The sequence below is a fragment of the Rattus norvegicus genome, chromosome 19 (genome assembly GCF_036323735.1).
Source record: "Rattus norvegicus strain BN/NHsdMcwi chromosome 19, GRCr8, whole genome shotgun sequence".
NCBI lineage: Eukaryota > Metazoa > Chordata > Mammalia > Rodentia > Muridae > Rattus > Rattus norvegicus.
In genome coordinates, this window is record NC_086037.1 from 19265211 (window position 1) to 19278333 (window position 13123).

At 44.4% G+C, this 13123-nt stretch overlaps 1 protein-coding gene across 1 annotated transcript; it reads left to right on the forward strand.

Moving 5' to 3' along the window:
* The first annotated feature begins 2823 nt into the window (after positions 1-2823).
* On the forward strand, positions 2824-7543 carry LOC134483206 (disks large homolog 5-like). Its single transcript, XM_063278476.1, has 4 exons — positions 2824-2983; positions 4018-4177; positions 5396-5539; positions 6172-7543. Exons 1-4 carry the CDS (start codon positions 2869-2871, stop codon positions 6350-6352), a joined length of 600 nt encoding a protein of 199 aa, XP_063134546.1. The 5' UTR covers positions 2824-2868; the 3' UTR covers positions 6353-7543.
* The last annotated feature ends 5580 nt before the right edge of the window (positions 7544-13123 follow it).

Below are 13123 nucleotides of genomic sequence, written 5' to 3' on the forward strand. Positions count from 1 at the left end.
CTATGATTGACTACACCCAATTCTATAAAAAACAAAACTCAGGAAACCTGGCCCTTGGCAGCAATGAATCAAGAAATATCTAGGATGGTGGGGCATGAATTCTGCCAAGCAATGAACTCAGATAGGTGGGGTTGTGAGGAAGATGGATGGTTGAATAGCCCAATAGATTCACGTTGTATCATCTTGACTTATTCTAAGGACAAAGAAGTGCAGTATCTCTGATGGCTTTCTTCTAACCCCTTGAAAGGTTCACTGGGGTTTGACCTCAGTTCTTCATTCTTCTTGCTGGGGCAGCAACACTCAGGGAAGCTTGAGATTGCCATAGGCACAGTATTAGGCTAGAAATGCTGAGTAGGTGATACTAAGTTGTTCAGATGGTGATACCCATTTCATTTGTTCTTAACGTGGACCTAAGGAAAGACAGATCGAGGTCCTTAGAATACAAAGATCATTTCCAGTTCTTTTCTACCATTCCTGAATGAAAGACTGGTTGGCAGAGAATGGTAAAAATTCAAGAATTTGTAGATGATGCTTTGAATGAAGGGTGGGTTTCAGTGCTGGTTTTAGACAGGGTCTCAATTACCCCATCTTGTTCTCTACGTTGCTCGTCAGGTTCACTTTGAGCTCAAATAAAGCTGCTTCCACTTTCCAACAGGTAGTCTTACAAAGGGGCCTCCAAGGACTGTGAGGACAGCATTAGCCAATGAGAATTGAGGTGTGTAACCCACAACTATAGCTTTATCTGAAAGACCCTCAGACAGAGGAGACACTCACTCCAGTCCTGAGGATAATCACCACCCCATGAACACAGAGGACTCAGTCTTGATGTAAAAACAAGAGGTTTACTTTGGGATACCAATGCACTGGGGCTCGACACGGTCCTCACGCAGGAGGGATGTGAGGAACCTCGAACAACAGAAATGTACAGCTTAAACAATCATTATGATCACACAGTTTCATTAGCTCAGCTATTTCGGTGCCAAGGATAACTAGGCAGATGTTTCTCGTCCTGGAATTCCTGGGATAAGGCCGTAACCACATCAATGCAGCTATTTCAGTACCAAGGACGTCTGACTTGATATATGTTTTCTTATCATGGGGTTCCCAGGACAAGGACCAAGGATATCTGTCTTGGCAGGTGTTTCTCTTCTGGAGTTCCCAGGACAAGGCTATAGCTATGTCAGCCTATAGCACAGCTGCATTCAGTACCAAGGACATCTCACTTCTATAGTGGTCAGTCAGCTTCCCAGAGATGTTTCCTGTCTTGTAATTGCCCTGCAGTAAATATGTTCTATACCCTCTGTTCTTATGGTCGGGCAGCTTCCTAGAGAGTGGGTGGGAATGTGCTTTCTGTACTTTCTGTTCTATTGTCTAATGTGTAGGGGCTAAGCGAGGGCCAGCTTAAAAGATTCTCATTCTTAAGAAATGGCTGTACTGATATATAAATGGGGATCTTTCATATCCACTTTCTTCCAAGTCTACCAGCCATCTCAGATTGTTGCTGTAATATGCCTGACAATCAAGGACACAGAAAAATAACTTCATACACAGCAAGGACATGGCAATCATATCCTGTGTCGTTATGTATGTTCTGGATGAGGTTTGTTAAAATGACAATGTTGCACAAAGCTTTAAATAGGACCCATCAAATTAAGGGTCACTATGCACTGTCATAGCTAAAATGGCCTGGTCAGAATCAGAAGTGACCACTGGATAACTCTTCTGTAACTTCACATGAGAGGCTCGTGCTTTTTGTGTTTTTTTATTTTTCTGTATTTTTTCTTATTTATTTATTTATTTATTTATTTATTTATTTATTTATTTATTGCTTTATATGTTGTCCGGAAGATAGTTCAAGTCATGGAACTGCCCCCAAAATCTGAGCTTTGCCACTAATACTGTAAACAGTATTAGTGTATGCATTCAATAAAATAACTTGGTTTTTTTTTTAATATGATAGATGCTTTTGTGTTTTGTGGGGTGATCCATGAAACAGGAGTGAAGATGCTTGTTTCTTATTCTGTCCCCTGAGTTATGTCTCTAGGCTTGTCCTACTCCTTTGGCTGGACCCCCACACACACACACACATCTGCTGACTATTTTATTTTTCAGATGAAATCACACGTTATAGCTTAGAGAGGCCTGTAAGGAATCCTGCTTTGGTAACTTAAGTGCAAAGAGGAGAGCCCCACACTCAGCCTGAGGGTGCATTCACTTGTGGATCCAATATTTCAGTTTCCTCTGCTAACAGATCACCACATTGTTGCCAGGACCATAATGAATGCAATTCTTTCTCCTAAGGAATCTGGTGGCAACTGTCAAATGTTAAGCACAAAGCTTCAGGTTGTACCTATAACACACACCCACATCGCAACCTACCCGACAGGCTATTTCTGGGTGTGATTTCATGCACCTGCACATGATGAGACAGGAGACCTCTTTGGCTACTTATATTAACTGGTGTGATTTCTCAGTAATCTTTAATGGGTAATATTGCTGACTGAGGAGAATTTGAGGTAGGATGAAACATTTCTGTGCAGGGATTGGGGAGGAAACACTCATTTAGATACATAGCAATGACTTAGGTTTTTCCAATCAAGCCTAGAGTCAAATTTGGCTTTGGAAGCATGTGGTGCTCAGTGGCTATGCCACAGGGAAGTCTCCTGAAAAGGGCACATCAGCTTTTGCTCAGTACAGGGAGAACATTAGCAGGGAGGCAAAGTCTGTTCTCCGGGACATCAGCAGTCCCTTCGTGGACATTCTATTGTCTCCTAGAGAGACCTTGGAATCCCTGTGATGTCACCAGTATCGTTGTGACAACCAATTCCCTACTTTTTCTCTTAGTGTCCAAAGGATATATCCACAGGCATGTTTGCCCGTCTTTGTAGGCGCTTTGGGAGAGTTGATGTTGATAGAGAAGAGTCTAGAGTGAAGCAAACGAAACCTAAAAGTAATGATGGACACAGGACATGGGGAATGTGGAGTAAGTTCTGGGCAGAGTATGTTGAGCTTCCTGTCAGGGGTGTGTGTGGGGGTCTTCCGCTGGCCTTTTTAGTAATGGGCCACAACCACTGGAACATCTCCACAGATATTGAATTCCATGATTATCTCAATTCCTGAAAGTCAAGGTTTTCACATCATTAGTTTCTCCATAACCACATGGAGGATATGCCAATGCCTATGCTATTATTGGGTGAACTTCTAGTCTTTACTTTTACAGTGCATTCGGTATGTTAAATTGATATAATAACACCATCAGGAGGCATGGAGGGTATAACTTTTCTGAATTAAACAGGGCATCACTGTACTTCACTTTCATTGCTTCTTTAAATTCAGTGACTATCTGACAGTGGTAAGAGGGAGAGAACTGTGCTCCTGGCCATGACCTTATATTCTTAGAACTCCTCTGAATACCTCTGGCTGACGGGGCCAATCTTACCTTCATATATTAGAGGTTCTGTGTGGCAGATATTTTTCTACAGTAGCCAAACTATATGGAGCAGGTAGAGAAAGAGCCTGTAACCTATTGGCACTTCTGGGGCATTTGTCATTTCAGTAGGGGGAATTAATAAGTCTGTTGACCATGTCCTCCCCCTACATGACTTTTTAATGCAAAGTTATTGGACTAGAATAACAGTGTAGAATATCTGAGTATCCCTGATCAATCAAGTCATTGTGGATGCTGAATTGATGATCTGACTTCTGAAACCAGAGGGGTGAGGGTCCTGAAACCGGGTTGTAGCCTGCGTACCTGATAATAATCCTGGAGAAGGCATCTCTCTGGTACTTGTAAGCCTGTGTGGGCGGGCATAGGGAACACCAGGCTGCTTACATCTCTTGGTCTCTATATAGTAGTGGGGGAACTGTGATCCACTTAGGATGCCTCTTACACATAGACCAAACTCCTTGCAGTGACACTGGCTTCCAAGCATGTTCTCCTGTTTGGACCTCACTGTGGTCTGTGTATGCTCTATGCATTCGCCCCATGCGGGTTCACTTGTGTTCTTCTACCTACAGAGGCCTGCAGACAGACGTCATCCCCTGAAAATGTCCTAAACAAGGTGCAGGCCAACGAGGGAGAGGAGAGGCTGAATAGAGAACTGGAGCTAACTACCAAGGAGAGAAATGAGCTGACAGATCGCCTCCTTTATGTGACAGGTGGATCCATGAGCAAGAGGTATGCATTGCTCCAACCAAACGACCTTGTTCTAAACCTCATCTCCCATAGAGAGGAGATTCAGAACCTGACCCTTACTGAGGAGTGAGTTTGAAAATAGACTCTCTGATTCCGCCTGTTGAAAATCTGAACTTGCGATCTGAGTGAAGATTTCAGGGATAAAGTCACTGGAGCATGAGTTCCCAGTGTACAATTGGAAAGCCCTTGACAGGTGGTAGCTTTGCAAGGTTCTAGGTGCTGTGAGTTTGTGGAGAGTGTTTGTACTTGCTAGGAAGGTGACTGAATGCTATCATCTCATGGCAGCACCCTTAGGTGACAGGTCCCACATTGTTCATATCAATGCTTAACTAGAAGTTCTGAGGCTCTGGCCTGGTCCTTCTTGTCTGTGGGCCTTACACTCTGAGACAGTAATGGTGCATACATTTCTACTGATTCTCATTGTGCTCTTTCCATATTTGTCTCTCTTTCTCATTCTCTGAGTCTGTTTACTTTTCTTTTCTTGTGGGTGTGTCCCAGCTTGTGTGTCTGTGTGTGCACAGGTCTGCATGCATATGCACAACTTTTATATGTTTCTCTATCCCTCCCCCCTTGGAATTTAGGGGTCTGTTTTTTGACCTCAGGATTTACCCGTATAATAGTTTCATGGAGGTGTAAGTGCTTTATTTTGGAAGCCCCACTTTCAACAGCACAGTTCTTTGCCTGTGTGGTCACATTTGTCTATACATTTGTATGCCTTGGGCAGATTATAAGTTTGTGGCAATATCTGGTCTCATCTCCAGAACTATGTGTACTGTCTGCCTCTAGAATATTAGTTAATCGGCTTGTAGCATTCCACTTGTCAAAACAGGAAAAATGAAATCAGAGGTTTCTGAATGTGCATGCGTGTGTGTGTGTGTGTGCGTGTGTGTGTGTGTGTGTGTGTGTGTGTGTGTGTGTGTGTGGTTGGATAAGCTCTGTGGCCAAGGCTCTTGACAGCATAACAGGTTTGAATGCAGATCCAGCCCTCCTGATTGAAAAAAGTGAGCCAGGGAACCCTTTATCTGGGTGCTTAGCATCTGTTGTCCTGGGCACACAATTCCAAGTTTCTGAAGCTGAAGAAGATCCAAATATGTAGAATTCAGAAAGTGTCCTTCGAGGGCTGGGGTAGTAAAGGACACAGCCTGAGTTCATATAATCCTAAACCTCGATGTTCATTGGGTTCTATCTTCCTGGGGCCAGCCCCTACTTCAGGCCAAATCCATTTTATGAAAACTTGAAGATAAAGGAGAAAGAGGTCATGTCATTACTGCACAACTTAGACACAAAGAACATTGAACATCATGAGAAATTTCAGGAGCTCAAGAAGGAGATTAACTTCTATCGGTAAGTACTGGTCAGAAGGGCCCATCACTTGTGGAATGGCCATGTCTGCCTCTCTTTGTTCTGGACTGGAGAGCCTGTAGCTCTGGGTCCATGTCTTCTGCTGTTTAAATATCACTGTGCCGTGGGTCTTTTGGACTCAGTTTCAGTTCCATAAGGGACTGTCAGTTATCACCACAGTGTCTATGCATCTTTAGAAGGCTCTGGATAGAACTACACTGATTCAGGCATCAGAGTGTTATTAGGCCAACCTGCGGCTCTGGGGTCATACCAGGTTTAACAAAGCTCAATGTGTGGACCACATGGTTTGCATGACCTCCCTTGGTTCTACTGTCCTCTTGTGGTTATTTGCCGCCTACTAATTGATGTTCCCCCGATGCATTGGGCTCTCATGGGTAGTTGTAGATCCCTTGTTCTTTTGGACAGACATGGACTCTTATTAGTGCTTGGGTCACAGAAACAATTTATTTTTCCCTGGATTGGCCGTTTGCTGTTTGTGCAGCAGCCATACATGTATGGAGATGTATTCTATGAAGTCTTTATGGGTATCTGGGTCCTGGTGGAGTTTGTGGGATTTGGCAGTTGGAATGGGAGGAAGAGGCTTCAGGATCTTACTATGCAGAGTGTGTTTCCAGCAACCTGCACAGCCGGCTCCTGATGGACCAGGCATGTATGAAGAAGAAGTTGGTCACATTGAAGCAGGAGAGCAAGGAGTTACAGCGATATTTGTTTGAGTTGAACCCGAATAATGAAGACGAACAGGAGAAGACCAGCAACCTCCAGACCCAGCAAAATGTGGTAGGAACAAGCAGCTGAGTCAGATTAACAATGTCTGATACCATTTGCCTATTGGATACAACTTTGTTTCCCCTATCATCTTTCTAATCTCCCCACACCCAGTCAGTCACCCACCTCATGTGATAGAGTTATTCATTGCTCTGTCTATGCACAAGTATTCTGGGATGTTAACCACTCTTCAGAAACTGAATTATGGGCAATTATACTTCTCTGCCCTTTTTGAAACTGCAGTCCAGAAATGGTGACAGAGGAATAACATATCACATGACTGCATCTCCCTATCACAGATTGGATGCTATGAAGAGTTTTGAACGAGTTCTTGGTCGTGTGACAAAGGTCATGCAGGGGTCATGTGATGGTTGGAAGCACCTTGTAGGGATAAGAACCAAGTGCAAATGGCAAATGAGTCCTGGTCATTGGCTTTGCTCTGGGTATCATGTGGCCTTCTCCTTTCTTCCTGCACCCCAATTAGGTCTCTCCCCATTTCCCCATTCTTGGTTTGCACTGGTAGAGTCTGAGGAGCAGCTTGTTCTCCCACAGTACTGTGAGGGTTGCTGGTGATGTTCCCCAGCCTGCATAGATATCAGCAATGATTTCAGTGAAAAGATCAGTGCTGTCTGTCCAATGCAGCTGAGGGGACAGAAGGCAGCAACTTGACAGCTGGTATGGGTGTCCCCACCAAATCCGTGTCTTAATAGCTGCCTTCTCCTCCCAGGTCTCAGGAACTGCAGGAGACATGGCATAGGACGGATCCCAGGAAGACAGCCCCCTGAGGAATGAGTTTCTCTCTCAGGAGTTCCCTGTGACGACAATCCTCACAGTCAAATACTTTTTTTGGGTGAATATTCTTCTTCTCAGATAATTTCCTCAATGTTTAGAGACCCTACATTTATGTATCCGTATGCCAGCCTGTCTGGTTGAGGTCTTTCTCCTTTCTCATACCGACAACACCATTTGAGAGACATCTGAGGGGACTGCTTGATGTCTTGTCCTAGAGGAGAAACAGCACTACAACTGTGTTTCTAAATGTTCATTAAGAAAATGCTGTTAAGAAATGTTTTTGGTTATGATTTTCATTGAAGTTTTCTTTTTGTTATTTCATAGTTATATATTCTTGTTACTGTTTTTCATTTTTATACCATTTTAGTTGTTCATTTTATGCCTGTTTTTTGTAAATTGTATTCCTTATGAATAAAAATTGATTTGTAACTCTTGACTCTTAAGACCTTCTTATTTAAGGGTCCTTTCCACTCCTGTAGACTTAGAACTGACAGCTGGGTATGGATCTTTGCATGGTCCAGGCAGCATGGGTAAATAGGGAATTCAAAGCCACCAAGGGGTACACATGGTGATAGTGTCTTTTGTGTGGATAATGTGACTTTTTTTATGGAGACACACTTTATGATGTAATCACTGACATACTGTATCCATGCTGTCATGTGTTCTGCTCATCCTAACTATATCAGTCTACAACACACATTCCTTATTGAGTGTGTGCACCAGATATTGAGTAACACACACTCATGCCTGTAGAGCTGCAGAAAAAATGACAACTTTCACAAAGGAATATAGAATAATCCTAATCGAGAACCATGTGCCTCAGTTTTTCTTACAATACAGCATTAGTATTAAACCACAAAGATAATGACCATCAACGTCATTTTGGGAAATAGGTTTTTATAGGTGCTGTTTCACTTGATCATTCATATGCTGTGTTTTTTATTGTTGCTGATTATATTTATTTTTATCATGTAACTCAATGGATCTTTTTTTTTCAAATGTATGTCTGGGCCACTCCTGAGTGCATTTCCCTCATGATCCAAAAGAGGGAATAGCATTCCCCATTGTAGATGATTGTTAGGGACCATGTGGTTCTTCTGAGAGAGCAGCAGATGCTCTAACCTGTGAGCCATCACCACAGCTCCTGTAGGTAGCTTTTGTCCTTCCAGGGCATGTGCTATACTAGATGGACGCCATCATCTCCCATTAAGTAGAGAGATCTCAGGAGATGTGTATGTACAGGTGGTTGAGCGGTGCCTGCTCAATGTGGTAGCCTGCTAGGCATCCACACCGGGCTCTGGTGCCTCCACTGCTCATTGTGCATTCAGGATCATCCTCCAGCATCACTCAGTTTCAATTCCAATCAGATCTTTCACTTACTATCGATGATTATATACATTAAGCACATCTGATAAAATACTGAAGACACTAGCCTCCTTCTACAGGCCAACTTGGCATAATGAATTCTTTTGATAGAAAGCAAGATAATTATCTTAATCTATGCAGGTCAGGGAGGACCTCAAGAGCATCCATATTGAATGCAGACTGCAGCTGGGAACACATGTTTCTTTTCAGAGCACGTCTGTGCAAGCCCAGAGCTTAGGTGGGATAGTTCATGTTTCACCTTTTACATGGAAATCTGTGATTGTATTGAGAAAGTATATTTTCCACGTGACTCATTTCCAATTTATGGAATTAAACTGACTTACTGTGAGTGGAGGTGACTCAGAGAGATAAAGTGAAGAAGAATAATCCAGTATGTCTGCAAACAGATGCTGTCTCATTAGGGCTTTTCAATGCTCAGCAGCTGGAGAAGCAAGGGAGAGGCATTGGTGACTCTCAAGCTTAGGTCCTCTAGTCATTATAAGCTGAGCATGACACAAAAAGGGTCATAGGTATCACACTAGAATGTGGTAACTAGATTTAACCAACCTATCACATTAATGCTGTGTTTGGTGGTATTTTTTGCCCTCTTAGGACCTGGAAGAGACTTGGGGTTTTCTAATTCGACTCATAATTTATTATCCTTCCCAACACTATGTGCTTTGTTCTGTAAATGCTAACAGCGGCATCCAATACCTAGGATATTTTCTACTGACATGTGTGACGTGAGACAAAACAGTCCCTGTCATCCGTCACCTGAATAAACTTCCTTAGAGGACAGTGTAGTTGGAGGGTCCTTCTTTCCTCTCCAAGATCGAGAAACATTTCCAGTCTTCAGACAAGTGTGTCAGCCATTGTCCAGTGACTGTCCTGAGATGTCCACATTGTCAGCGGAGTGAGGGCAGGGCAGGGGATTGGGACAGAGTCCATGAGATGTCAGTAGGCAACAGGCCAGCTGGGGCTAGTGTGGGTACAGGGCTTCTAGTGTGGGTGTGAGAGGAGGAAATTAGGAATGGTCAGATTCTGATGCAGCATATAGGCGGGAAGGAGCTTAGACCATCTCAGTGCCATATAGGGACATTTAGACCCTGATGGGCAGTGTGGGGATGGTAGGGTCCCATATAGTGCTCTCTGCAGGTGTCAGGAGAGCATACAGTGGCTCTGTCAGACTTATGACAATCAGGCAGGCACTGGGTGCAAGTGAGAATCATGGGACAAGCCCTGGGTGCAGCCTGGTTTGGGGACATTCCCAGGTGCCCCATGGACTGCAAATTAAAGGCAAAGGACACAGGGAAGCCAGCAATTCCCATGCACATGACATAAATACCTGTAGATCTTTCTAGAATTTCCATAGACTATCTGTCACTAGTCCTCATTATAGAAGGCACCAACATTCTGCCCTCTACTTCAACTTGATGAGACAGCTATTCTAACTCCAGCAGGAAGGCCTCAGGGAAGACAGTAAGAACTCGCAGGTGACCCCTTTTACTATTGAAACAGGGTCTTCCTATGGAGCCCAGAGTGGCTGTAGGATACTAATGCTCCTGCCTCACAGTGACTAGAATTCCAATCCACCCTCAAGAGCAGTTGATTCATCACTAGATCAGACTAAGGACATGTGAGGCCCCAGGGTGCTAGGATTACCAGGGTCCTAGTAAGTTTCTCCAGCCTAAATTACAACCTGAGTCAGTGCTGCTATTTGGGACACCGCCTGATGCCCAGTGACATCACACCTTGGAACTCTTTGTCAAGCATAAGCTGTTATGGGAATGAAGTACCCACACAATAAAAACTGGTCTGGATACTCCTAGGTCAAGAATCCCCTGTTGGAAATGCCTTGGACCGCAAAATTTTAAATGCTAGATCCTTCTGGCTTTTAGAATATTTATAAATACAAAAAAAGAAAGATGTGCATAGTAATTTAAGCCAGTGATCCCAGTCATGGGAAACTGAGTCAGGGTGATGGAAGACTGTAAGTTCCAGGGCAACCTGTGTTTCAAGAAAAAAAAAAAAAGGCATGGTGAAGATTCCACTCAAGTAGAAAACAAAAGGGTTTCACATGGGCCCTGCCATCCACTGGTCAGCACTCTCATCACCACAGCCACAGGCAGACACTGGGGAACATTTCCCACTGTCTCTCTTTGGGATGCAATCCACCCCATGATTCTATGTGAGGAATCCCCCAAAGGTTGCATCATGTGAGGGACCTAGAAAGTTCCAGGATTGGGAGAATTTAGGAGTTTATAATTAGGGATGATCTACAGCTGTGGCAAAGCCTTTTCCCAGCACATGGCAGCCCTAGGTTTGTCCCCAACAGTAAAAATAAAATCCCCCAAAATAATTCAAACAAAATGTCGTGAAGCCTGAGCCCTGACCAGTCTCCTCAAAAGTGTGCAGGAACCTGGGTCCACATTTAGGACCCAGCACGACCTCTGTGACCCGTGAGAAGGGATCTAATATGGGAATTAGTACAGTATGACTTATCCTTGTGGATACCTTTAGTGACAATAACCACCTGACCCCTGAAAACCCATCTACCTGGGGGACTCAGCATCATGTCACCCAAAAAGTCCAGATCCTAGGGCCAGCATGGGCAGGTGGTGAAGAAAGTTTGTCTCTCGTGAACATCAGTTGCTGCTCCTGACCTGACTCTATCCTCAGGAGACAATGTCACCCCAGAAAGTGTGGGTGTCAACGGCTCTTCCCAGGCCAAGCCTGGGATACTGCTTAAGTTCCACAATGCACAGCAGTGCTCACTCTAGAGCTAAATGTTCTACAGCTGAAAGGGGTGGGTGCTCTGCTGGCCATGCCCCTCCCCTGCAGTGTTTAGTGCACTCAGAGTGGTGCTTCAGATGTGAGGGACTTCTTGAGGCTACTCCCATGGAGAATGGCAGATTCATCAGAACGGGGTACAGGGTGAGTTCAGAGCACAGCTGGGAGGAATTTAGGGATGCCAAGCCATGACTAAGACCAGATCCTGGGCTGACAGGCACTTGAGCTGGAGAACTGGCATCCAAAGTGTGACTGCCTGAATTCCTCTTAGACCAAAAGCCCTGGATCTGAGCTACTTTGGTGCGTGCTCCTAAGTGGGGTCCCAGACACAGCTCAGAATTGGGGCTGTGCATGGACTTTGGTGCTGGCAGCAGGTGGCTTAGCCATAAAGTGCCGAGCTTTCCCATCTGTGCCCACTCAAATTCCTCTGTTTCATTTTAGGTGTGTTTGGTATAGTTTTGAGACAGGGTATCTTGTAGCAGCCCAACTCGCTTTGAGCAACACTGTAACATAAAAATAACCTTGAATTCAAGATCCTCCAACCCCTCAGTCCCAAGTCCTGGAATTAAGACCTCCAGCTGTGACCATTTTACTGCAGCATAGGATCCATCTGTATTAGAGTGAGCTTTGGAAATACTGGAGCTCCGACTGTTCCTTAGAATTCAGGTTTCCTTAATTCTTAGCAGGAGTTTTGTGATGATGCTGATGAGAGAGTCAGGAGTTAGACTGGGAGAGGTAACAGTCCTGGCAGCCCTGAGTGCGCAGTGAAAGTCAAGACAGAAGCCTGCTGATTAGCACCTGAGTGAAAGTGGGAGGATTCAGAGTTCAAGAACAGACTCAGTTACATTCCTAAGACCATATTGCAACATTTTTGTTTCATTTTTGGCTTGTTTTCTTTGAGACAAGGTGTTAATTTATAGCCCTGGCTGTCCTGGAACTCACAATGCCTCTACCTCCCAACGGATGGAATTAAAGGCAGGTGCCAACATGCACTGCCACTAATTAATTTTTAATTAAACATGCTGGCACAATCCAGTAATCCCAGTGCTTAAGAGGCCGAGGCAGGCAGATATCTGGCTTCCTGACAAGTCTGATCTACAGAGAGCCTGTCAGAATAGCCAGGGCCAAACAGAGAAACCCTGTCTCAAAAAACAAACAACAAAATGAATTTGTTTTAAAGAAGAGAGGAACGATTTAACAGAGAATTAGAGGCCAAGATCCAAATGATATTGGGTAGTACAGAGCCTAGCTTCTGAGATGAAACTGGACACCATGGGGTTAGGGTGGGGATTCTCATCTTGGACTGGGAGACAGAGGGTGACTTCAGGCATGGAAGGCTCAGTCAGTCATTAGTCAGGATTCTCAATCAAGAGGGTGTTGTAAGATCCAAAATGTGTGAGCAGTGTTCTGCATGAGACTAGAAGGTCCCACGAACCAATACAAAATAGCCAATAAAGAGTAATCACAAGCATACGTCTGGAGGTCCATGGAGAGGTTAATGTCCACCTTAGTGTGGATTCTTCAGAGCACAGGTGGAGAGAAATAGAAGAGCTGATGATGGCTGAGGCAGGAGAGGAGTTCAGGTGTGAATTTGAGCCAGTAAAGGAGCTTGTAGGTCGGGCAGAGCAATGAGAGGTCTAACAGCATAGCTGTTGAGATCCTTCAGATTAATTTGTCTTAAGAGCCTCATGCCATAGCCAAGGACAGGAGTAGATCTGACTATTGGGTGGGTGGGCTCACATAGCCCAACAGGTTTGGCCTTGCATCTGTGGGATTCCAAGTCTCTCCCTTTAGACACAGCCATGGAGAAGGTGTAGCAGTGAAGGTGGAGATGGCTTTGCAATGCTTGGCTTA

Coding starts and splice junctions, on each gene's coding strand:
- LOC134483206 (XM_063278476.1), top strand. CDS start 2,869: ATGTTTGCCCGTCTTTGTAGGCGCTTTGGGAGAGTTGATGTTGATAGA. Junction 4,178..5,395: donor GGTGGATCCATGAGCAAGAG/GTATGCATTGCT, acceptor TCCTGGGGCCAG/CCCCTACTTCAGGCCAAATC. Junction 5,540..6,171: donor AAGGAGATTAACTTCTATCG/GTAAGTACTGGT, acceptor GTGTGTTTCCAG/CAACCTGCACAGCCGGCTCC.